The following is a 26,326-nucleotide window of genomic DNA, read 5'->3' as shown; positions in this document are numbered from 1 at the left end:
AATGTAACTGTATTTTTGTTTTTATATCAAAGTATTATTGTGAACTGCTTACAGGAAATTTAATATAGAAAAGGTGTTGTTTAGTGTTTTTGAAGTCATTTTCTGTGTTTTTGGTATTTGTGTTTACTTTTGTACATGTTTTTTGTATCTTAAGTTATTTTTGTGTATATTTGTTGTCATTTTGTAAGTGTGAGTAAAAATTGGTGTATTTTTGTTGTCCCTTTGTGCATTTTTTTGTGATTTTGTCTATTTATATATATATATATATTATTTTTTTTGTCTTTTGGTGTTTTTGAATGCATTTTTGTGTATATTATATATTTATATATTTATTATTTATATATTTTTGGAGACATTTTTTGTATCTTTCCTGTTGTTTTAGTGTATTTTTCTGTTTTGTGTGGTGTTATTGGAGTAAATGTGTGTATTTGTGTTCTACTTTTGTAAATTTTTCTTTGATTTCTTATGTTTTCTTAAGTCATTTATGTGTATATTTTGTGTCAATTTTTGTTTGTTTTTAGAGTGAATTTGTGTATTTTTTTGTTTTACTTTTTTACATTTTTATATGATTTTGCATGTTTTGTTGGAGTTGTTTTGTGTATTTTTGTTATGATTCTGTCTTTTTGGAGTCATTTATGTGTATTTTTGATGTAGTTTTGTGTGATTTTAGAGAAAATTTTTACATTTTCTGTCAATCGATTCCCTCGGCTGTGGCAAACGTTATAGACACAGCTGTGGGAATAAGTTGGAAAGTGAGATGCACACGCTGCGTTGTGTGTGTATGTGCGTGTTTGTGTGCAGTTAGCAGCGTTTGTGAGTTAGCGCTAATGAGATGTGCGTAGGCGTCTAATGGGATATCCTGTCGGAACCGATCCGGATGATTGGTTATTGATGAGAATAAAGACGATAATCTGCAGATTGGTGTGGGGCTGTGTGGTGTCTCTCAGGGGTTTGACTTTGTTACTCATTCCACTGATCAGACACTTGTTTGAATCCAGCTGCAGCAGCTGTTTCTGCATGCACGCGTGCATTAGCAGCGTGTGCTTTCTTTTTAGCTTCAAGTCCTGAAGGTTATAGAGCACATTTTCCCATTTCTCCACGGTTGTTATGGAAACAGCAAGAGGAAGCAGAATGTTAACCGTGTTTTGAGAGGACCTTTAATCGACCATGAGCTTCTTGCAGCGATTGTATCATGTAATACCAAAAGTCTTCTACTCACGCCCCTCCCCTTAGAAAACTGCAGTTTAGTGCATTTTTCTCTTCCTTTTAAAATGTGGCAGGTTTCTTCACAGGGTCCAAACGGTTTTTACTGCCAACTGGTCTCTGTGTAAAACCCACAGTGGATGTTGAACTCTTGTCGGAAAAGAAAAAAAGTTATGACGATTCATACGAGGCGCCTGGGTGGTTTTGTCAGCAGCATAAATAGAAAGTTACACACTAAGTTCTCACTCAGATTTAATCTAAATCAAACTTCAATAATACTTCATGAGCAACAGTTCTCAAAGTCACTATAAACATGATTAATGCCAATATGCATTTGTCACTTATTGGCTTTATACACGGTGGTTATAAGCTTATATTTCTCTCTATCCCATTAGCTTCTTCATTAGCATAAATCTGTCTGCAATGAAGACATTAATGTGATTAAATGAATTTAAAAAGATAAGAACTCTGCACCATCTTTTCTATATTTTTTCCCCCTATAAAGTGTTACTTTAAGAACACCTGAGGCTCTCTGATGGAGAGAATTCTATTCCTTTGTGGATATTAGAAGTCTATTGAATCGATCTTATTCTAAGGGTGCTACAGTAAATTAGAGTTAGGAGACAATTTGTCCTGTTAAAGTATAATTTTCTTCCTGATCTCAAGCAAAGAGTGATGGAAATTTTGAATGGCACAATAAGAAGTAAGAAGAATAAAAGCACAAAACTTTTCTGACAAAGTCAAAGAACGATAATTATAACCTTTTGTATCTTTTTTCGAGCATATGATCTTTGACTTATTGATCTCCGAGACCTTAACTCTGTCTTTATCTGATAGAAATGTGTCGTTTTCGTCAGCTTAAAGTTAATAATGTTGTTCTTCCTTTGTTCAATATTTAGAAACATCCATTTCTCTTGTCTGGCATCCTTTATATGTGGTGGAGGGAACTGTAACATATTGGGGGCTTGTCCAGGTTCTATTAGTATAATTCTAACTTCTGATGTAAGAGGTTCTGGGTTCAATTCTCGTAAAAGTCCCAAGATATGTTATGACTCCCTCTAGAGTGTGTCAATGGCTTAAGAGGCCGCAACATCTAAAGAACGCAAGCCATAACAATGTAAATGCGTCAAAACTGAGACATTAAATATCTTTTGTTTTCAACCATTAAAACAGCCCTAACTGGTCAGATACGGGTGCACAAGTGTCTCAGATGTTCGTCATGTAGCTTACCAGGTGTTCTGGAGAAGTCTGACACAAAGATGATAAAGTAGTGCCTCCGATTTTCCGTGATGAAATAAACGGAATGCATGTTTTGAAACCGAGAAGGCAATCTGACCCGTATTTTTCACTTTTAATTTAAATTCAGGCCCTGACATGACACGAAAGTGCATGTTTTGAGACAATATCACACATTTACATGCTGTTTTCCCCATAAAATGGGTGATTGAATGTCTACAAAGTATGACAGACAGACAAAAATGTACAATTGTGCCTATAATCTCGTTCAAAATCTCGGGCTACGTGGTCTTCTAAGTGTCCTGTGATTGAAAATGAATGCAGAGCTTCATCTGTGTTTTTAACGCTCAAGTGGTTCTGATTTTTATGACTGCATTCAAACCTTGAAAAGGCACTGGTAGAAAGACAGGCTTATGGTGTTGTAGTTGAACTGGTGATGAGTTTACCTGATAATACGTCACGACAGACGCATTTCACCTTCATGCTCACCAGTGCTAGGAATATGTAGCAAAACGTGGTTTCACAAACCACGTTTTGGGACCATATCACACATTTCCCATGGATGTCTGAGGGTCGAGACCAGTGGTGTCAAACTCTGTTTAGTTCAGGGGCCAAATATGGACCAGTTTGAAGGGATTTTAGGCAGGAAAACAAGTGATTTCAATAATATTATGCCCTAGTTTACACTTTCACAGATACAGTAAATGATGTGTAAAGTATGTGAGGCACCAACAATATGAGTGATATGAGTATCTGCAGGATCTCTACTTTAAATTGCCTTGGTTTTATGATCAATTTCTATTTAATTTGGGGAAATCTTGTGGAATAATTTGAGGAAAGTTTCTGGATTTCAGAAAAGGAAAAAAAAGGATTTCTTTCAACAATCTGCGAATAAAAATGATATAAGCACAGGAAAACAGAGCCCTGAGAGCTAATTTGGAGTTTCAACTACAACTGAATTAGTTCCTAATTTACACAATGATTCATGTTTTCTTAGTGATTTTTTTCTTTTTTCCTGTGGGTTGAATTGGATGTTCCAAAGGGCCGGATTTGGCCCCTGGGCCTTAAGTCTGACACGCGCGGTCTAGACATTGTGGCTAAGGTTGCTCTAGTGATGTAATCTCTTGTGATTTTAGCGTCACTATCACATTGACGTGAATCATGTGAAGGATATATGTAAATGTAAAATGAATAACTCTATTAACCCTGTTTAGCATGTTCGGCACAATTTCCAGAAGTTTAATAGCAGGTAAAGTCATCTAAACAGGCAGAGATGATGAAAAGGAAAGGAAATGTGACATGCATTGGTGTACCCTGAAAATTGGTGAAAATTTTAAACGTAAAATCGGAGGCCCTAATTACGTGTGTTTTTAGGTTTATCTGATGATGAGACCAGCAGGACCTCTAGCTGCTGCTGTGCATCCCCTCCTCAGTGATAGTTGTGTGAGTGTATGAATATCTCTGTTCCCTCTCGTCTGATCCTGTCCTTCCTTTAGCTTTATTTTCCCAGTGTAGATCCCTCCTAATTTCCCTAGAGTTCCAGGCATGCATGCTGAGTGACACGGATCATCAACGGCCTAATGAAATGCAGCAGCACATCTGCCAAGCCTCACTCCTATGCAGCATGTGGCGTAACTATGGCAACTCGTGTTGAAGGATTTATGTTGTGAGGCGTCTACTGAAGGTCAGTGAGGACAGGAAAAGTCAGAGAGTAACAGTAAAGGTGAGATGTGCCTCAGTGAAGAATAAAAGTGATTGTTAGTGAAGTTATTTGATGAGAAGTTGACAGCCAGTGTTTATGAGATCATATTAGCGCAAATTAGAAAGTTTTTCACTTTCCATATAATGATGTGATCTCTCTCTCTCTCTCTCTCTATATATATATATACATATATATATACATTACCTGCACCTTAACTTTTGATTGAGTCTGATGAATGCCACAAATGGAACTTTTTTGCTTCATCTATCTTTTTTCTCTATATTTATTATTATTATTATTATTAGTAGTAGTAGTAGTATTTTAAATTTTTATTACTACTGTTAGTGTTTTTGCACCAACCAATAATAATAAAACCTGTTCTGATTCTGAACATTTAACTTATGACCTTATTTTGAAATGGGATATACTGTATATATATATATATATATATATATTTTTTTTTTTTTTTTACATATTTATCTTTAGATTGTGTAAAATGCTAATGATATGGGTCTTGCAGTTTGTACTGAATACCAATGAGTTGAGCAATCAGATCAAAGTGTTTGCAATTAGCATTAGCTCACTGATTTGTCTGCCTCCTTGGAAATCTTTTTCACATTCCTTATTATATCATCAGTCCATTTTAATTCTACTCAGAAATCCCTCTGCATTTTTACTTTAGACCCCATTCACCTGACAATCATCTGATTTTAAGATATTTGAAATAATTCTGGGCTTAAGTTTCGACCTAGACTCCCAATAGTCTTGAACAAGCATTTAGCGACAGTGGGAAGAAAAAACTCCCTCTTTTTATGGGAAGAAATCTCCAGGGGAACCAGGTTCAGAGGTGGCAGCCATCCGCTTCAGCTGGTTGGGGTTAGTGGACAGAGTGGCAAACAGAAAAGGATAGAAGGATAGTCCATCAGAGTGTTCCAGACTAGTTGAGCCTCAAACCATTGATCAGATCAGTCCATCTTATTTTTAGTCCAAAATCCATCTGAACACTTACTGTAGACCTCATTCCCCTGACAAATAAACTTCTGTCAGATATTTAAAATAAATCTGGTCTTATGAGTGGCTTTTTAATCCATACAAGGATTTATTTTTTGCAAGATTTTACATTTTTGCATGTTGTGCTTTGAACAGTTGCAGATACCTTGTTTTTGTTTGTGGAATGTATTTTTAGATATTAAAATACAGAGAGAATGCTCTTTAACTGTCCAATCCTGTCATGGTTATTAAAATAGTTTTTTTATGGTCTTGGTCTTGACCTGGTCTCAGCTCCCAAAAGTCATGGTTTTCTTGGTTTCAGTGTATTCATTCTCGTCTTGGGCAAGTCCTGGTCTCTGATATTGTGGCTTTCAGTATAAAACCACTAACTAATGCTGTTACATGTTGTGCTGATGCTTCAAAGCGCTTTGAGTGTCAATGAAAAAGCTCTATATAAAAAGCCAATGCATTATTATCCCCCGCCACAAAGTGTGGGAGGAGGATATAGGTTTGAGCTCCGTGCGTCCTTCTGAGTTAAAGGGGACAGCTTTTCTCAGAAGCTGTTTAAGATATGACAACCAAATTCGGTGTGTGGCTTCAGGGAATCAATACCTGGATGGTAGGGATGTAACGATTCACTCAACTCCCGATACGATTCGATTCACGATACTGGGTTCACGATATGATTCTCTCACGATTTATTTTACAAAATGGGACTGTAGACAAATTTTTTTTTTTGGGAAAAAACTAGAAAATACTGTACTATTTTCCTTTTATTTTTCATTGTCAAAAGAATCCCTTGATAAACTATTCAAAACAATGCAATTTAACTAAAAATTAATCTTGAATGAAATAAATAAAGGAATAATACAATTGAAGAAGAAGTCTATTAATTTAAATTCTGGTTTTATAGTAAACAATGCAAAACTGCATAATAGTTATTTTTCTTTTTAAAAGTGTAACAAAAATGTTTTTTGTGCCTTAGCAATTGAACTTTACAAAAAAAACAGTCATTGCACTGTATTTACATCAGATATTTATTTGGACCAGCAGAGGGCGCTGGTAACCCAGTGGTCGGTTGGCATGCAGATATTCTTGCAGTGAAGAAGAGATGCTATGTGCTAGCTTAGAGAGCTAATAGAAAAACGTGACTTTTACAGATATGCACGTAATATTACAGATATTCTTTCGGTGCTAAAGGGGTAAGGAATAATTTACGAACATGTTTAAGAGTAGAAGGCGGGCAAAAAAAAAAAAAAAAAAAGAAGGCGGGCAGAAAGAGCGTAGTAGGAGATTCCGCCCGCCGCCTCCGCTTCTGGACAAGAGAAGGATAAATAGATAGCGCCCTCTGCTGTTTAAAAAAAGTACTGCGATTCAATTTTCAGAGTATCGATATGAACCGTGATACCTATGAATCAATTTTTAATCGTTACATCCCTACGTGATAATACTTTCTTATGTATACATCTAAATTCTTAGATTTAGGACATTTAGGAAAAGGTTGTGAGTTATAATGACAACCAATTTAGCGGGGGATGTTGATGACTGTCTTTTTGTTATTATTATAAAGCTTGTGTTCGGTAATGCAGAAAGTCTTTCTGCATGGTGATAATCATGTCTTGAATCGTTTTAGTGGTATTTTTAGAATAAGTATGTCAACTCATCGGCGAGTGAAAAAACTGATCAATCTTTGTGTTAAACAGATGTGCTCATGGTTGTTTGTTTGTACCAGCCTTGTATAAATATTCTGTTGAAGTTAACTTTGGCAAAGGTTTTGACGTAAAGTCACACAAAACCTCGAAAAACAATCCCTTTCAGCTTCGTCTGTCCATAGATGATGCTTCTTATAAAGGGAAAGCAGTGATTAAAATAATAATAATCTGTTAATATTAATACATATCTTTTATGCTCATTCCAACCTTTTAGATCCAACATGGGAATTCCATTAAACACTGATTCGTGTCTGAATTTGATTTGAGAAGGCTAGTTTTTTTTTTTTTTTTTAATTTTTTTTAGCAATAGAGTGCTGAAAGTGGTTAACTACACTGACTAATACTACTCATGCATTTGTGAGAGGTAATATCAGCAGAAAGTGCTATTAACAACATCTCCTCAAACACACAGGATCACATACAGGTTTTTCTAAACAACAATCTAATAATTCACGTCTTTTTACACTGTGTGAGTGCTTTTGTTGTTGTGTTGGAGCAGAAATACACATGTCGATTATTTCATAAATAATTACCAGTATTAAATGTCATTATTTATGCTTCCCAATATTTTGATTATGGTTTTATTTATGCCACCAAACACACACTCGCAAATTCACTGTATGTGCAAACATAGATGATAAAAAATACTTTCTGATCCTGCTGTGTTCCTGTAATGCTTAAAAAAAACACTAGTCTTTTAGATATTAAATATTAAATGTATCGATGATTTGGTTTAGTTGGAATCATGTTTTTGATGTTTTGATTGGATTACTTTCTGCAAGTCATAAAAAACCCCAGATCCTTACATACTGGAATGATGGGAAAGTTTTACGTACAAATAAATTTGTCAAAATGTTTAGTTTTTTAATTGCATTTCATTAATATTTGGATCTGATACACTTATTTATAGATCTCTATAAAACTTGTTTCGGTTAATTGCAAACAATTCCCATCTAATTTTTTTAGATTTCAAAAATTCCAAAGCGAATCTTCCATTTTTTTGTTTTTTAATTGCTTTTTATTAATATTTGCATCTGATAAAGTTATTTATACTCCACATTTTTTTGCTGAATTCCAAAAAATGCCCATGAATTTTTTATTTTTTTTTATATATATATATATATATACTTCCAAAATCACCAAACTAATGCTCCTATTGAAATTTACTGGAACTATATTGGAAATGTTTTGGCCCTTTTTATTCCACTGACTTCCTTTGGTTGGTTTTCAGAATGGGAGCTTCAGACAACATCTACAAAGGTCGCAGTACATTCATGGAGGAGCTGAGGGAAGCTTCAGAAATACTTTCTCATGCCACTGAACGCTCCTTGGTCATCCTCGATGAATTGGGACGAGGAACCAGCACGCACGATGGAATCGCCATCGCCTACGCTACTCTGGAATACTTCATCAGAGACGTGAGTGTGGATTCGAGCGTTATTGTGATGATGCCTTTTTGTTGAAACCGATTAGCATTTACAGCAGGGGTTTTCAACCTTGGGGTCGTGAGTAGGGATGTAACGATTCACTCAACTCCCGATACGATTCGATTCACGATACTGGGTTCACGATACGATTCTCTCGCGATTTATTTTACAAAATGGGACTGTATATAAATGACTGAAAAATATTCCTTTATTTTTTTGGGGAAAATACTATACTATTTTTCATTGTCAAAAGAATTCCTTGATAAACTATTCAAAACAATGCAATTTAACTAAAAATAAATCTTGAATTAAATAAATAAAGGAATAATACAAATGAAGAAGAATTCTTATTATTTAAATTCTGGTTCTATAGTAAACAATACAAAACTGCATAATAGTTATTTTTCTTTTTAAAAGTGCAACTGAAAATGTATTTTGTGCCTTAACAATTAGACTAAAAAAACAAAAAAAAAAAAACCAGTCATTTTACTGTATTTAGGTAGATATTTTGCAGTGAAGAAGAGATGCTATGCTAGCAGACAGAGCTAATAGAAAAACGTGACTTTTACAGATATTCACGTAATATTACAGATATTCTTTCGGTGCTAAAGGGGTAATGAATCATTTATGAATATGTTTAAGAGTAGAAGGCGGCCAGAAAGAAAGTATTAGCAGATTTCGCTCGCCGCCAACACTTCTGGGTAGCGCCCTCTGCTGGTTAAAAAAAGTACTGCGATTCAATTTTCACAGCATCGATGTGAATCGTTATACCTATGAATCGATTTTTAACTGCCTTACGATTAATCGTTACATCCCTAGTCATGAGACACTGAGAGGGGGTCGCCAGATGCCTTCAGGAAAATAAGAATATTTTTTAGAACAATTTGAGCCCATTTATCCTTATTTTTATCCTTTTTCTGCAACTTCACCAAACTTTCTATATTTCAATCTTCTTTCATCATTTTTCTTGCCATATTTTTGCTTTTTAATGCAGTTTTACTAAATTTGAGTTGTTTACAACGGATGTGGACAAAGTCTTCACTCCTGGATATAATGTACACTTCACATGCACGTTCTTACCTTTGACCACAGTTAATTTAAAGTAGTGTTTGTATTGCCACCTTAAAAATGACAACTTTTCATCAGACTGCTCCATACTCGCCATCTCTGCTGCTTCATCAAATCTGTAGTGGGGGTGTGTGTGTGTGGCACGTTTGCTGGCACATGTGTAAAAACACTGGCTCTGATTGGCTACCATGAAACAAGACGCCGCTTTAGCCAATCATAATCGCTCACCTTGTTTTTAACTCACCTCCTCACTACAGCTGTGTAAGAAGCCAGGGATGCTTTCGGTTAACAGTTTATTCAATCAATACATGTAACGCACCGCATTTAACGTTCAGTAACGTTAACGGAGTTGTAATGGCATAAAATTGGTAATTGGTTAGATTACCCCGTTACTGAAAAAAAGCGCCGTTATTTTAAACGCTGTTATTCCAAACACTGCTTACAGCTCGCTGTGACAGATCCCTTCATGGACTACAAGCTGAAGACTGTGCTCAAAACATCCTAGGCTTGGCACACCCAGCCTTTCTCATATTAGCAGCATTGTCTCTTAAAACGACATGGACCTTACTTTTGTCAGTCTTCCAGTCACGCAGCATCTCCTCCATGGCATTCGTGATTGTATCAGCAGTGTGTGAACCTCTGATCTCACGTGCATGTAACACCGCTCTCTGCAATGTAAAGTCAGTGTCTACCCAGTGCAGTCAGGCTCAATAAGGACAGTGGTCGATGGTCTGAGCTACAGATGTCGGTGGTAAAGCTAACAACTTTAGCTTTCTACACATGTGCGGCAATACACTTTTTAACTTATTTATGCATCTGGGGTATTGTTTTGTCAACAAGGTAGTGGCGGTGAGGAATAATGTAGCAAGGCTCGAGGTACTTAATTAAGCGGTTAAACTTTAAAACCAACATTACTCACCACCGACAGGGGCTGGTCATGGAGCACAATAAACTGGGCTATCTTTTCTGTTATAGCCAGTGCCTTTTTGCCGTACCGTGGGAGTTTGTCACGCATTGTAGATGCTTCGGCCAGCGTTGGTTGAGTGAAGGAGCAAGAGGTTTGTTGTTTCTTCGCCTCTGTGGTCTTGCGAAAATCCTCATGCTGTTTCAAATGCTGCTGCTTCAAATGCGCGATGAGGTTGGTCGTATTAAACTTTGCGGGTTCTGTGCCACCACGGGAAACTTGTGCATGACAAGTGTTGCACTCAGCTGCAACGTCTTTGTTCGAGTTTATGGTAAAATATTCCTACACGGTCGACATCCCTTTTCCTTCTCCCAGTAGCGCCGCGCACATGTTGTTGATATGATGATGTGGGATCTGAGCGAGAGTCTGAAGGCTTATTGCTGCATTGCCGCCACCTATTTTGTTGCAGTGTGAACCACGGTCATCTATGGATATAAGTTCTATCCAAATGGGTTATATATATATATATCTATATCTATATATATTTTTTATCGGAGCACCTATATTGGTGATATTAGATGCAGATGGATAAAATCCGTCATTCTTTTTCTGGCTGATATCGGACCGATATCAATATCGGATCGGGACATCCTTACTATGTACTATGGTGCAAATAATAATAAACTTCGTGGATAACAGTGGATATTATTCAGATAAATAAATAAATGTGGTCATCACAGATTCATAGAACAATGGACCATCATTTTGCTGACTTTATGGATGGACCCCAAAAATATCTCCCCTTTATTCCCCCTTATAGATGGCCCTGTCTCCATATGATTGTTCTTCAATGTTCATGTCTGTGTTCAACCACCTTCAGCTACAGTGGGGGTCCCCGGTCTCTGGATCCTTTATTTTGGGGGTTGCAGGCTGACAAGGTTGAGAACCACTGATCTAGAGTATTCGTGAAAATTAAAGAGAACAGTCTCTACATATAGTAACAGGGACATGTAGCGTAAAATTATAGGATCTACAGATCAACCCACTCGATCAGCAGGGGACTATAGCTTCTCTTCTGCGTGTTTGTCTATTTATGTACTTGCAGGTGGATGATTTGTTTTCCCGTAACCTGAGGCACCAGGCAAGCCTTGGGAGCCGAGCAGCACATTAAAAACAAGCAGGGAAGCCAGATCTATAATATCAATGTGCAGTTAGAGAGCAGCATGTAGTGAGAGAGCAAATAGTGATCCCTTGATACCTCGCTGTCCAAGAGATAGATGTTGTTCTTTAGTCGGGCTTCATTTCGTCCCCATAAAACACCCACACAGATCAAGGCCGACGGCCAGCCTGCATGGAGTCATGAGTCCAAACGGACTATTGCCATAGTCTAAGAACATGTCTGCAGCTCCGTCATTGTCAGGACTCATTAAAGTTAGGCTCTCAGGAAACAGAGACGTCTCGTCTTAGCCAAGGGAGGGAAAGACGGCTCCGAAACAACAGGATGCTAAAGACTGAAAGATTATTTAGTTGCGCTCCAGGTTCTACTTTTTGTTCCGGGGTCCTTGACCTTTTTGCAAACTCACAATATACAATTGTCTTGAATTTCTGGATCAAGATAAAAGTAGATTGTGCGTGACAAGTGGTCTGAATTCCTCATTATTATAGCTCCACTTTTCTACCCCGTTTCTGATGTGCTTTTGAGAGCAACTGGTTTTGGTGTGGTCTCTTTAAATGCAAATGAGACACTTCATACCCCGCCCCCTCTCCAGGTTGCAGAGGTGACACTCGGTTCAACTTCACCTTGTTCGAAAATGTTTATTCACACGTTATTTACAAAATGTCAACAACGGAAGACTTGTCCATCCAGCCTTACATGTTTGAGCCAGAGTCGGACCCGGCGGAGCGAGATGAACCTGCAGAACAACGTCTTCATATGGATGTTTACAAGTGAGCTAACGCTAGCGGCGAGCTAAAGTAGCGAAATCCATTTTTATACAGTCTTTTCGGAGACAAAAACGGCAAAATCAAATGACTAATGAAAACTTTAGGCTTAAATTAAATCACGTAGACCATATCATCAAGGACCTAAAACGAGCACACAGCGCTAACATATGAAGACTGCTAATGCTAACAAAACAATGACAGGGACGTCTTATCATCACACTTTTTAGCGTTATTTACCGCTTACCGAAGTGCTCTGTTTGTCGTCTCCAAAGATAGAAGGAATTGAACCCTCAATCAGACGAAGTCTTTCAGCAAATCCTTCTTTATACTGGTGGAGGTTGATGAAGCAGTCATCCTTGAAGTGCTTCACGCACACAAAAATGACCTTACCCACAGGTTCTGATGCTGGGAGACGGTGTAATGAAGCCTGTGGGTTACTACATGCAACAACCGAACATTTTGACTTATCCACTCATAACTTCGGCATCCTGGAGCTTGGACTACAAAATAAGAGCGAGAAATAAAAATGGCGGATTGCTCGAAGTGTTGGGCCTGGAGTCGATGTCCTAATTTGGCAGTTCCGCTGCAAATACTGTGACGTTATTGTTCAAAAAACGTAATAGAGAATAGAAAAATTGAAACAGACTGAAAAATATGAGCAAAACTGAATATAAAGATATCAACGGAGCACCTGAAGAGACTAATTTGAAGTTTTCTGTACTTCTAAACACTCTAAATATACAACAAAATGTATTTCAGGGCTAAAAAAGTGGATTTATCATGATATGTCCCCTTTAACTTTAGAGTGAGATACAGAACCATTGGATCAATGCAGTAAACACATACGTTCTCTACACGTGCTGTTTGTTTCGTTGGCTGCAGCAACTGCATGATCCAACAGCTGTTTGCACTTGGGACACGAAGCGACCGTGTTGCTTCCAGCTGGGACGTGTTTATGTTATGTGTTTATGATCAATGTGTCGACATAAGGGGCTGCGCGTTGAAGTGACAGAAACACAAAACACATGTTTTCACTCCATGCTTCATCTCAATCTCTGTTTAGAAGATGCTTTAGTGCTCAGATGTGTTGAGATTTGGTCGCTCAACGGACTTGCTGTCTCAACTGGGTTGTTTTTTTGGTGCATCGCTACATACAACCGACTTATGAGTCGACGGAGCATCCACGTTGTTATCCATCTTATGAACACTGCTGCGTCTAAGCTAAGCTGCTATGGGAAGCCGAAGGGTCAAATGTCATCGCAATCCTCTGAATTCTTGAAACTTCTTAAATTTTATTTAATTTTGTGCACCATTGAATTTTATGCTGCCGTTTTTATTTCGTTACATTCCTACTCACTATATCTCTCTATTTGCAATTCTCGCTATTGTACTCGCCACATATTGCAGAGTCGACAGGTGCTAGTTTTTGTGAAAGGGGCGGGGCCAACAGTGGTGGTTTGAAACGTATGAAGCCACCAAAACGTTGCAAACCACATTATCAGGCAAAGGCAAAATTAGATTGCAATAGCCAGGTTTCAACCCATAGAGGGCATTCACTCTTACATTTTTACAAAAAATATGCCAAATTGAAATACTTTGATTAAAATGTCAAGAATTAGACTAAGGTCAATCAACAACTCTACTGCATACCAAGTTTTTGGGAGGAAAAAGTAGTTTTGGGCTTTAGTTATTCTTCTGGCTGGTGTTTTGTTGGCTCGCCTCCTGTTTCCATAACTTTACCCTAAATTGTATTTAGGTAACCTTGTACAACTTAAGATAAATAAACAACAGCTCTATTCAGATTTTTATGTTCATCCAGTTACACATTTAGTCGTTGGACACAATGTTGGATTACGTAATTCTACTGGAAACCATATGGAGAAGCGTGGAGAGGCCTCTGGCAGGAGAAGGGAGCTCTCCGACTACCTGTTGTATAACCACATTGATTTGCTTGGAAAAGCAAACAAAAGGGCACCAAAGACGCTGTGCTTTTCAGCTGAAGGCTTCCTCGGGGCAAGCAGACTTTGGATTCTCTTTCATGCCAACTCCTCCTCACCCTCCTCCTCTTCCTTCACTGTTTGGCTGCTGCTCCATGCTCAAATATTCACATCAAAAGTTAAAATACTCCTTCTTGGACTCGGTTGTTATAGTAACGGACCTCATCCTGTCCCCAGCACTCACCTGAGAGCTAGTAAACAATCTAAATGGGTTTCATAACGCTACTAAACAATAAAGACAGCCTTGATGCAAAGAGAGAAAAGAAAGTGAAGCCGAGAGGAGGCTTCACTTTTAAAAGTTTCTCTTTCTAGAATTGAGTTCTTTATCATTCATTTCTGAGACGCATGAGGATGGTTTTGTGCATACTTGTGTTCTGTTGCTGTGACAGCAGTACTCCCCCTCTGTACAGTTTAGATATGATTCAAGTCTTTCCTCTTTTCTCTCCCATTGATGGATCAGACTGATGACGGATCCCAATCGTCACAAAAGCAGCTTTTACCCTTTTTCTGTCAGTGTTAATTTTGTCGACTACAAATTCTGGTCATAGTGATTGGCTACTCCATAGTGACAATAGTGAAACTATTGCTGTGTTCGAAGTTGCATAATAACGTGCTACTCATGCTAAATCTGATGTCAAAATTAGTATATAGGGAGTTCACATTAAATAGTATGAAAAGATTGAGTATGCAAGAAAAAAAGGATGTATATCTTTTACTGTAGCAAACCAAGAACAGTCGCAATACAGTGCAGAGAATCTTTGTGAAACGAGTGGTGACAGACTTTAGCCCAATTCCTGATACTCAGCCGTGTATAGGGATCCATGTGTCAACATAAGGGGCTGTACGTTGACGTGACAGAAACACAAAACACATCCTAGAGTAAACATTTCTCTGTTTTCACTCCATGCTCCATCTCAGCTATTGTTTGAGAGCATTAAACCTTATTTGAAACTGATGGAGGAATGGATACAGAAAGAAAAAGCTCTTCTTCTTGGCTTTTGCATCATTTCCTATCCTTCTTTTGCTTAAGTGGCTTTCATCGCCTTTCGTTTCCTTTGTTGCTTTCATTGTTTTCGTCGTCCTTGTCGTTTGAGTTGCTGTCGAAGTCATTCTATTCAACCTAATGGGTTCTTCATCACTGCCTTCTTGATTGAATTATTTCCTATATGCAACAACGTTGTCATTCTATTGCATTTTGCTTAAAACCTTTTTCTAATATGCTGCTTTATGTAGCTATCCCTAAGATTTCATCTTGGTTTTCCTCAATAAAGAGCTCATTGCAGTACAAATGATTATTTGTTGGGATTATTGAATAACAGCAGATTCTTCATGATTAATCTTTCTATTAGAGAATCGATTACTTGACTAACTGGTCCGGCTCAGATTTCATTAGATTCCTTCTGTTGACCAAAGCTCTCAGAACTGCCAGAGGTGTTCTGATAATGAGCAGCCATTAGTAGCTAATCGCACCATTATCAGGGATGAATCAACACATGTTCTTGTTACCTTTCAGAGCAGCCAGACTGAATGAAGCGTGTGTGTGTGTGTGTATGTGCTATGTGCATGTTAAAGGATCATTTGATTCTGTGCTTCACATTCAAACATAAAGGATCACTTAAGATCTGTGACCTTTTTAAGAGGCAGAGCTTAGTGAGCTAATGAGGGAGTGAGTTTCGGATCTATTGACGTTCTAATGTGAGGCTTAGTCCTCCTTTGTGTTCAGAACCCTTCAATGATTCCTTATCCTCATCATTGCTTCAATTAGGGGTTTCCCCATACAACTGTTTTACATCTGATACAATACCGATAATGCAGTTTTGCATATTGGCCAATACCTACACCAGTGTGGACTTTTTTCAAGATCGGCCATCGGCCTATTTATTTATTTATTTATTTATTTATTTTTCTTTATTTAGCACTTTAGAGTAGCCATTGAAGGAAAAAAATAACATAATAAACATCTATTTGGATGTATGAATATAAAACAAAAAAGTAATAATAATAATAGCATGTGCATGGAAGAGGTAGAAGCCAATAGGCTTACAAATAAAAAGGCGATTTAATAGGATGAGGATATAATATAATAGTGCCTGATCAAATATCCTTATCCTTTTACATCCTTATCCTATCAAGGATATAATAGGATAAGGATATTTGATCAGGCACCCGTATGGGCAGCTGCAGCCACCACTTGACTGACAGAAGGACCCCGCATTTATATCATGAATGTTTCAATTGTCTTTCATAATAAATGTGCTGGAAAAAAAAAAGTATATCGGCTTCCTAAATTGGCTCTAGATATTGGCCATCGGCTGAATTTTTTTTTGTTTAAAGTGGCATCCGTATCGGCCTTTGAAAATCCCATATCGGTCAACCTCTAGTGTGAATCATACATCCTTATTTTTGTGGTACACCAAAAATTAGGCCACCGAAGATTTTTGCAGAAATTTTCCCACAGGTATGTTTACGGTTTTGGCCAAAACAACCCGACCGAAACAGGATGTTGTGATGACGCTAGCAAACACCTCAGCCAGCAATCGGTGTCTGCATACAGGCCAACGTGTTCGCGTCTTCTAAGCAGCGGTTGAGACGGAGCATGGAGTAAACACAATGAAAAGTTTACCATTAAGTGTGATTTATGCTTCTGTGTGATGTTAATGCCATTGCTTCACACAGCCCTCTGCGTCGACGCCTGACGCTCGCCTCCTAACTACGCATCAGAAGCATAGATTTGGCTTTGGAGTCTTTGAGGGCCCATTTCACCAAGATCCTCTACACTTCATCGCAACTGTACTTGATTCGCATTATAAAGATCATTACTTAGATGTGGGAATGGATGCACAGAACCCGCTTTGAGACGCAGCGCACAGGAAAGGATAGTAGAGCTGACAGTGAGACGGTCAGGAACAGACATCACTGTGATTCAGTTTTCAGCCTTGGTTTTCTCATTTTCGGTTTCAGCCAAGCATTTTCATTTCAGTTCATCCCTACTTATTTATTGATCTATGAGGCTACGCTGAGTCTTTATCTGTGTTTTAAAAATTGAAATGCGTTTGTTTTACTGACTAGTTTGTTGAGGCTGTCTTGAGAGAGCAGCTTAAAGAGATCAAATGTTATCAGTCCTACAATGACTTCATGTGCCCTTTGCTTTTTGGATTTTTTTCATGGCTTCACTTTAATGCCAGAATTCAATCATGTTGCCTTTGGCGACTCCAAGGCCTCACACAGAGTGAAGAATGGCAGGATGAGGGCAAAGCATCATAAAAAGAAGGCTTTAATGTTTTAGAAAGGAGAACTGAAAGTATGAAATCCATACGAGTAAAAGTAAACAACAGGAAAGGAAGGAAAACTTACACAATATTTATATTTACATGTGTTGTCAAAATCCTAAAGCATGTGTTTGTGTGTTATTGTACACTTGTACAGTACACAGGCTGTAAACAGTGAACCAAGGCACTTGTTACATAATGCAGTAGCTGTTCTGATATCCACCGTTTGGTTCAAGTATCTTTCTTCTTTGCACTTGTTAAGTCTTCTCAAAGTTTGAGTTTCAAAAGAATCTTTGACAAAGCATATAACTAACATTCAACAGTATATCTAAGTGCTCTTTTGTGCCAGAGTCAAATTCTGAATGTTTACTCAGCTCATGTCAGAGTTTTGGATCTGAAGGGTTTATTGAGTTGACATTGAAATGGTTCTCTTTGCTGAGTGTGCTTTTAAAAAGTGGATCCTTTATAGATCAACTTTGAAAGACTAAAAATAGCAACAATTCAGGAATGGAAGGGACTCTTTAAAAGTCAATCGCCTGTTTTCACTTGCCCTAAAATATCTCCAGCATTTAATGATTGGCCAGCCAGGATGATCATTTTAATCAGACATAGTGTAGGCCTCAAAGAGCAATGAATCAAAGATCATTTGCTCAAAAAAACATGTTAAAGGTTTGATTTGTCGTTTTAGTTTTGATCTCCACTGTGAACACTCGGTTTATTGACATTGTCAGAAATGTTTTGCGCACAGCATTGTGGGACGTGGAGTCCTGCAGACAGATGTATGGAAGTGTTTTTCCTTCGTTTTTACCATTTAATCGTTTTTGGGGTTTCATTGCCAGACAAAGACGATTCTCATTTTATTTTTTGTTCAAGTTTGTTCCCAGTATTCCCCCTGATATCACCTCATTCCGAAAGTGATTCAATTTCAGACAGATTCTGATTTTTCTATGAAAGCCCAAAAATAAACATCTGCCATTGTTTTGCCACAACATTCAACGAAAACCACAGAAATGTTTTGGGAAGTTTTTTAGGGAAAACACAAGACATAGTTTCACACCAACTGCGACTTCAGCGACTCTGGCGACTAGATTACATTTAAAATCAATATAAATTACGCAATGTCAAGCGAGCTCCCATCTAGCGACTTTCAGTGACTCAAATCGCGCAATCGGAGTCACTGGAAGTCGATCTAATGTACAGTATGTTGAACATTTCGAAATTTTCAAGCGACTTCGAGTGTCGCTGTGTCACGACATCCAAACTGGAATGAGTTTCTTCCCACGTTACTCCCCCAGTCGTCACGTCACTGGGGTAGATTAAGCTAGCAAAAAGCGCAACTATGTTCTAGTGACTTATCACGGGCAATTTAAGCAACTATAGTCGCTGAAGTCGCGTCAGGTGTGAACGCACCTTAAGAATGAAGTAAAAACAGTTCAGTCTACGGGACTGCACATCCCACAATGCAATGCACAAAAATTTTAGAACAATGTTGCTAAGAGACTGTTTACAGTTGGGATCAAAAGAAACTTGCAATTTCACCTTTTTGCATTTTTTTTTCGAACAGATGATCTTGGATTTATTGGTCTATGATACCTACAGCACAGTCTTTATCTGATCAAAGCAGCTCTATTATGAAATGATTGGTCTCAATGAGTGTTAAGGCATTTAGAAGAGAGAGAAGACAATTATAAAACAATGACCTGACTCTCAAAGACTTTGCCTCACTCTTCTGTATTGCACATCACAAGCAGATGTTGCTCTTTTATTTTACAAACAACACCAAAACAAACCCATTTTTCACACGTAAACCCAACACAATCTCAAATCATGACGGCTTAGTGACAGACACTAGAGTAATGCTCAAAAATCAGGAATATCTGAGACAAACTGAGAAGCACCACATCACTTTGGTACATCTTTTCTTTTTTTGCCTGCTTTTTCCTCACAATGTGATCAGGCCTCCTTTTTCACAGGCTCTGCGTGAAGCTGATGAGTAAGTGGGAAGATGGCACTTCTATTGTCAGCATATCCACACACGGCAGGTGGAGGTTGACAGAAGTCTTTATTGCTGTTTATCCAGAACTTTATTTTTTAACTTTTTTCTTCCTGGATGGATTTCTTACTATTGGCTGTCAAAACAGGCTCCATGACTGATACTAATACCCAAGAGTGTGAAGCTGTTTTTCTATTTGCTGCTAATAAAAATAGTGCAACTGCATGAAATTGCATCATCTATGCCGTGTACTAGATTTCTCCCATTTGTCCTTTTTCAGATTCACATTTATTTATAAAAGGGACAAAACACATTAATAAACATAACTATGTAAATCTGCAGGATTATGGCATTAGCTCATTTTCATTTTTAGTCTCCTGGCCAACAAATGCAGCTCCATTAAACACAGTACGATGGAAAACAAAGGAGCAGAAGGAGATTAAAATATTCAGAGTACAAAAGACCCAGTTTGATTGAAGACCTGAATTAAACCACCAAATATAACCAAGATGTTAAGATCAATGTTAAAAGTGCTAAAGTGCATCACATATCAAAAGTGCATAATGGATGTAATTTCATGTTTTCCCTGTTGTTAAACAAAATATTAATGAGTGAAATCCACAATGCCCTGTTGCACGTGTCTTGTGTGTATGCAAATCAATATTATCAAAAGTCATTTGAGGTTATAAATCTGGTTAATATTTGGCAGGTTCACCACATGGAAAAACAAGACTGTGGGAGTAGTTTTGACTCTCCTACAGCCAACTGAAAAAAATAAAGTTTAAAAAAATAGTTAAATGAGCCTGGAGCGGTTGTTTCTCGTATGGGTTTTTTCAGTCATTACTTGCTTTTAATCTTCCCAAAATCATGCTAAACAAGGTTCATACGGTGAATTAAGTTTAAAATACATATTTCTTTGCTGTATTTGTGTATTCAGTCTGTCTGCTAAGTTTGCTACACATTAGACTACTGGTATCGGTTTTAATTATGGTGGAAAATTTAATGTAAATGCGTGATTTTGTCCTAAAATATGTCGACGAGGGTTTAGTCTCTCATATACAATAACTATTTCCATTCCAGGAGGCAAACTTCGTCATATTGCGTCATATTACCTCTTTTTTTTTTTACAAGAGCATTCAGGGGCCCTGGGGCAGACTGACAAAAGCAAGGCTGCCATAGTGTACCATCTGCCCCTCCGACCACCACCAACACTCACTCACACACTACATTCATACTGAGGATTGGCGGGCATTTCTATCACCATTAATAACAATACAGTAGGTCCCAAAGTATGGACACGCCTACTTGGTTTTCGAAAAATCGCGAAGTAATGTGTAATCCTGGATGAAACTCTGCGGGTTAATTGAAAAACCAACACGACATAACTGAGTCAAATTCTATGAAGATGGAAGATTTACAAAGCGAGGCATGAATTTTTGAAATTTCACCAATGATTAGAGAGAGGGATTTTTTTTTATTTTTTTTTTCAAACTGATCCAGAATCAGTATATTGATTGAAATGTAATGGAAGCATCCATGGTGTAGTATTTATCTGTGGTTAAAATTTTGTCAAAATCTGCTATGTACTCAGTTACGAAGTGAATTCTATCTTTTCTGTCCATTCTCCGCCTTGTGTACCGCTCCACTTGGTAAAGCAGCACCTCGTGTTGACCTGCTTGTACGGTCATGTCAGACTTACAGGGAAGACTTGGGTGATTGTTCCCTGAACGCTCTGAGCTTCTGTTCTTCAGGACTTTAACTTGAACGTTAATGTACCTGAGCTTGTTTATCAGACTTCGTTGTGTTTTTTGTTTTGTAGCTCAAAGCCCTGACCCTGTTTGTAACCCACTACCCTCCTCTGTGTGAGCTGGAGCGTGTCTACCCCCAACATGTGTCCAACTACCACATGGCCTTCCTGCTGAATGAACCCGACGCCCCCTCTGGACCTGACGGTGCATGTGCAGGTCTGTATTTGCACATCAACACACCGTCACTGATTTTAAATTCCATTAATGACTCACAGCTATTCTGTAGATTAAGCATGTGGAGATTAATCGATACCAATCAATAACTCGATACAAATGTGCGCGATGTGAGTGTATCGATTCATTCAGTGTGCATTAGTACAATTAACGGGTGAAATCGAGATTCATCGGTTACTGCGTGCCTGCATCGGTAAAATCCATGGTTGCATCAGTTTTTCCATCCATCCATCCATATTCTGACCCGCTTATTCCTGTTTTCAGGGTTTTTTTTTCATTTTGTATTTCATTCTATCCTGTGTTTCCGAGGCACATTGAATGCACCATCACTGCTGCGTGTTTTGTTTTGAACACGGACTGAAGACGGGAAGCACGTTGGTACCGCTACAAAGTTATAATAACAGAAAAGTATCTGATATAACTTTGTACTAGGCGGTACACCCTCTACCTGTGATATAGACATAACTGACCCCAGATCTGTTCTCCAAAGTGTATTTTATTTCATTTCATTCTATTTTTGAGTTTGTCTTATGGACATTAAATATGACTCAGTGAGGGTCTGTTTGCAGCAGCTGTGACTGTGCAGCAGTGTCACTTTAAGTCACTCATTGAGAGTGATCTTTTGTCACTGTTTTCTGTCTGAGTTGTGACAGTGTGATAAACAGTTTCAAATGTGAGGAAACCAATTCCTGTTCCTTATGTTAAATCTGGATCTAAATCCCAGATTTTTGTGGTTGTGCTTTTTAAGAGGCTAAAGGGAAGTTACATTAAGTGATGCATAGCGTGATACCCGTAGAGATTAGAAACAAAATGTGCACTTTTTTTGTTAAATTTGCTGCTAATAAGGAATACAATAAATCCTCTGCATCTCGTACCATACTGAATTGCAGCTACTCATTTACTATTTAAATCATGTTGAGTCACATCACATTGTGTAGAAAGGAATCGTCATCAATTCAATATCGAATCGTATCGAATCGCCGGGGGAATCAATGTGTCCCTAATGTATCGTATCGCTGCTACTATATCGAGGTGCATATTGAGTCGTTGTCAGTGATAGATTCACATGCCTATTGTAGACAATTTAATGCTCACGGGTCATTTCATGTTATTTCAACAAATGGCCCACTCAATTCAGTGAGGGTGGGGGGGGGTGTTGATTTTCGCTCGTCCCTATTATTCTTCCATTTTCAGCTTCCAATATCTCAGGAACTACATCACATAGGAAACTGAAATGTGGTAGAGTAATACACTACTCTATGAGAATATAACACTAATAAACAACAAACTTATTATAAGACACGAGGCCAGCTACAATGACCTCATGTAAAGGAGTTTCAATATGGGCGAGTGGTGAAATAACCCAAAGTTTGGGTCCAAAATAAATAGTAATATTTATACTAGAAATTAAAATAGAGATCAGATTTGTTCTTACATTCCCACATGCAGTTATTGGCCAATGAATACAGTAAAAAGGGATTTTTTTGGATTTGAAGAACCATCTCATATATGTGACCAATCATTAGTGATGTGAACAATCTATGTACATAGCTCTAAGCTGATCACATTACAGGGAGCTGAGGCATATGCTAAGTGACCCAAACATGTTCCAGACCCAAACACTCACTAACTTTTTTCCAGTTTTGAGGTGCTGGCATGTCCACCAGATAAGATGTATAGCAGATACTTTTGTATATTCTGAGAGAGTAGGTGGAGCTGTATTACTATAATAAAGTTCAGTTTCCTATGTGATGTAGTTTCTGAGATAGGAACTGGAAATCGGAAATGTAAGAAAAATATGGACAAGCGAAAATTGACCCCCCACCCCACTGAATTGTCCATATTTGATCAAACTCTGAATTTTTTTAGAGCAAAGTGCATGGAATGTCCTGAAAATGTGTTGCAATGACATGGAATGACCCTATGACGTGTTTGTTTGTGTTTTTAAACAGATGAAGAGCTTCAGCCTGAGTTCATCACCTTCCTCTATCAGTTAACTGAAGGAGCTGCAGAGCGGAGCTACGGCCTGAACGTAGCGCGACTGGCTAACATCCCCCATGCCATTCTGCAAACGGCTGCTAGTAAAGCCAGAGAGCTGGAGATGACCGTGGACTGCAGGAGGTGTGTGTGTGTGTGTGTGTGCACCTCAGGAAACACACAACAGTCAGTTTGGGACTCTTTCAGATTAAAACTAACTGCAACGATGTCATTAGTGTCATTCCAATTCACATTTAGACGAGAGGCTGGCATGAAAACCATTCTACTCATTCTGTTGTTGACGTTATTGGTTTTTGATGATCCGCCGATTAAGAAACCATGACTGCCCAAGAACAGATGAATGTTTGTTTATTCTGTGACACACAAAATAACTCAATTTCACACTTGACGTAACATGTCTAAACTGGAAAATTGCAGTTGAATACTGAACACGCAGGGATTTTTTTTCTTCTCATGTGACAACTTTTACTTTCATGGATTTTTCAGCTTTTTAAGACCAGAAATTTCTTCACATTGTTAAAAGTTGAGCTCTTTTAATAGATTTAGATTATTTAAATAATTTACTTTGAATAAAAAAAAAATACTTAAAATGCTGAGTGATACGTTATTAACATTTGTGTCAGCATTTAGAATAATGACCAATCTGAGCATTAACACAGGAGAGAACAGAGGGTTTTGTTGTCGTTTTGTTAAATTTTCTGTTATTTTGTATATCTTTGGATTTATTTTGTGTATTTTTATTGTCGTTATGTGTGTTTTTGCTTTTTTTTGTTCGTTATGAGTCATCTCATACATTTTTGTTGTCATTTTGTAGGTTTTGTCGATTCATTTTGTGTATTTTTGTTGTAGTTTTTTTTTTTTTTTTTAAATGTTCTATGTAGTTTTGTTATTGTTTGTGTGTGTTATGAGTCATTTTGTGTGTTTCTTGTTGTCATCTTGGGTTTTTGTTGTCATTTTGTTTATTTTCCTGTTATTTTGTAAATTTATGGATTCATTTTGTGTTTTTTGTTGTAGTTTTGTGTGATTTTTAACATTCTATGTATTTTTCTTGTCACTTGTGCGTTTTGAGTCATTTTGTGTACTTCTGTTGTCATCTTGTGTGTTTTTGTTGTCATTTTGAGTATTCTGTATGTTTTTTAGATTAATTTGCGGTTTGTCTTTGGAGCCATTTTGTGTTATGAGTCCCTTTGTGTAAACTTGTTGTCATTTTAAGTCATTTTGTTTGTATATTTTCTATTATCTTTGTGAATTTTTGTGGTCATTGTGAATATTTTTTGTTTATTTTGTTGTTTTTATGTCTGTTATGAGTTATTTTGCACATTTTTGTACTTAATCTGTATGTTTTTGCTGTTTGTATGTCTGTTAAGAGTAATTTTGTGCATTTTTTTTTTCATTTCGTGTGTTTTTGGGTTCATTTTGTGTTGTGTTGCTGTTGTTTTGTGTGTTATGAGTGTTTTTGTGTAATATTGTTGCCATTCTGTGTTTTTGTTGCCAGCGATTTTGTTCATTTTGTGCATTCTTGTGGTTCTTTTGTATATTTTTGTTTTTGTTTTGTATATTTTGTTGTCCTTGTTTGCATCGCTTTAATGTTTAGGTCAAACGGAGGATAACCTGTGATGCTCTCGCATTTCCTGTCAATGTCGTCTTGTGTGAAGTTACATCAGTGCGTCTGAGGGGGTTTGGCACTACTCAGTGTAAATATTTCATATTGAAAGGATTACACAGATTACACCAACACACGCACACACCCTTACATTCCTGTCAATGTAATCCCTCAATATGAAATGTTTGTCCTGTGTCGGAGGGAACCAGTGCAGCGTACGGGAATCACACACAGAGGAGTTCATCTGTTGGTCCAAGGTTAAGATTAGAGTAGAAGATTAAATTGTGACACATGGTGTTTGTGGCCGTGTGACACCACAGTGTCTTCACGACCATCAATAAAGGAGCTTCCTGAGAGTATTGGATGTTTTTTATGTTAACATCACTGTGTCTTTGTCTCGTAGGAAGAAAAGGAAACGTCTCTCTGAGCTTTGGAGCATCTCAGACCGGCCGTCCCTCGAGGAGTGGCTCCACTTAAACTCATGACATCCACGTTATTAACAACGTTAGTGGGAAAGAAAACCAGGAACAACTGAATAATGGTTCTCAGAAGACTGTAGAGGATCATAAATGTGCAAATAAGCTTTTTTTAGACTTGGATCGTCTCATTCACTGACTGAAGCGACAATAATGAATAGCAAGCAACTAATATTACAACCTTACCACACTGTGTGTGTGTGTAATTAATAAAGCAAACTGTTTTACTTCAGCTTCCCAGTCTACCTAATTGATTTTCTGAAACTACACAATACCTTCAAATTGTTATTTCATGTTAGATACAAAGTGTAGATTAAAAAAAGATGCATTAGCTGTGTTTTTGAAGCATGAAAATCCTACATTAAACTTTGTTGTCTTTATAATTGAACAAAAACACTGAGAGATAACAATAATACAGAGAATGACTCCAAAAACACACAAACATAACTGAAAAGCCCACAAAATGTCAGTACAAAACAGAAAGACAAAAAAAAAACTGAAAATAAGGACAAAAATACAAAAAATTACTCAATGTATCCAAAAACAAGGGAAGTGAAAGAGCATAAACCTCCACCAAGCACCAAATCTCCAGATATTGGCAGTTATTTGGATCATTGCACGATGATCATTCACATTTTAAAGGCTTGGAAGAAATGTATATTCTCATTAATAACCATAAATCAGGTCCAAATGGATGGAAATTCCAATTTTTTCTCCTGAAAAATCACAATGAAATGTGTAATCCTGACTGGTTCTAAATAAAACTCTGTGGAGTAACTGAGGAACCAACACTTTCATGAAGATCGACCAATTACAAACTAA

At 37.6% G+C, this 26,326-nt stretch overlaps 1 protein-coding gene across 2 annotated transcripts in view; it reads left to right on the top strand.

Moving 5' to 3' along the window:
- The window catches only part of msh3 (mutS homolog 3 (E. coli)), a 56,976-nt gene extending 31,294 nt beyond the window's left edge, over positions 1–25,682 (top strand). Inside the window, exons 21-24 of one of the 2 annotated variants that reach the window (XM_028457540.1) lie at positions 8,075–8,261; positions 21,265–21,409; positions 23,380–23,548; positions 25,432–25,682. In XM_028457540.1, the coding sequence (XP_028313341.1) occupies positions 8,075–8,261; positions 21,265–21,409; positions 23,380–23,548; positions 25,432–25,513 (583 nt within the window). In that variant the 3' untranslated portion in view covers positions 25,514–25,682. Of the gene's footprint in view, positions 1–3,813; positions 4,157–8,074; positions 8,262–21,264; positions 21,410–23,379; positions 23,549–25,431 lie in introns of those variants that run through there. The other variant, XM_028457542.1, reaches the window with a different exon arrangement.
- The last annotated feature ends 644 nt before the right edge of the window (positions 25,683–26,326 follow it).

Source organism: Gouania willdenowi, chromosome 9 (assembly GCF_900634775.1).
Source record: "Gouania willdenowi chromosome 9, fGouWil2.1, whole genome shotgun sequence".
Taxonomy (NCBI): domain Eukaryota; kingdom Metazoa; phylum Chordata; class Actinopteri; order Blenniiformes; family Gobiesocidae; genus Gouania; species Gouania willdenowi.
This window is presented reverse-complemented; position numbering and strand designations above follow the sequence as displayed.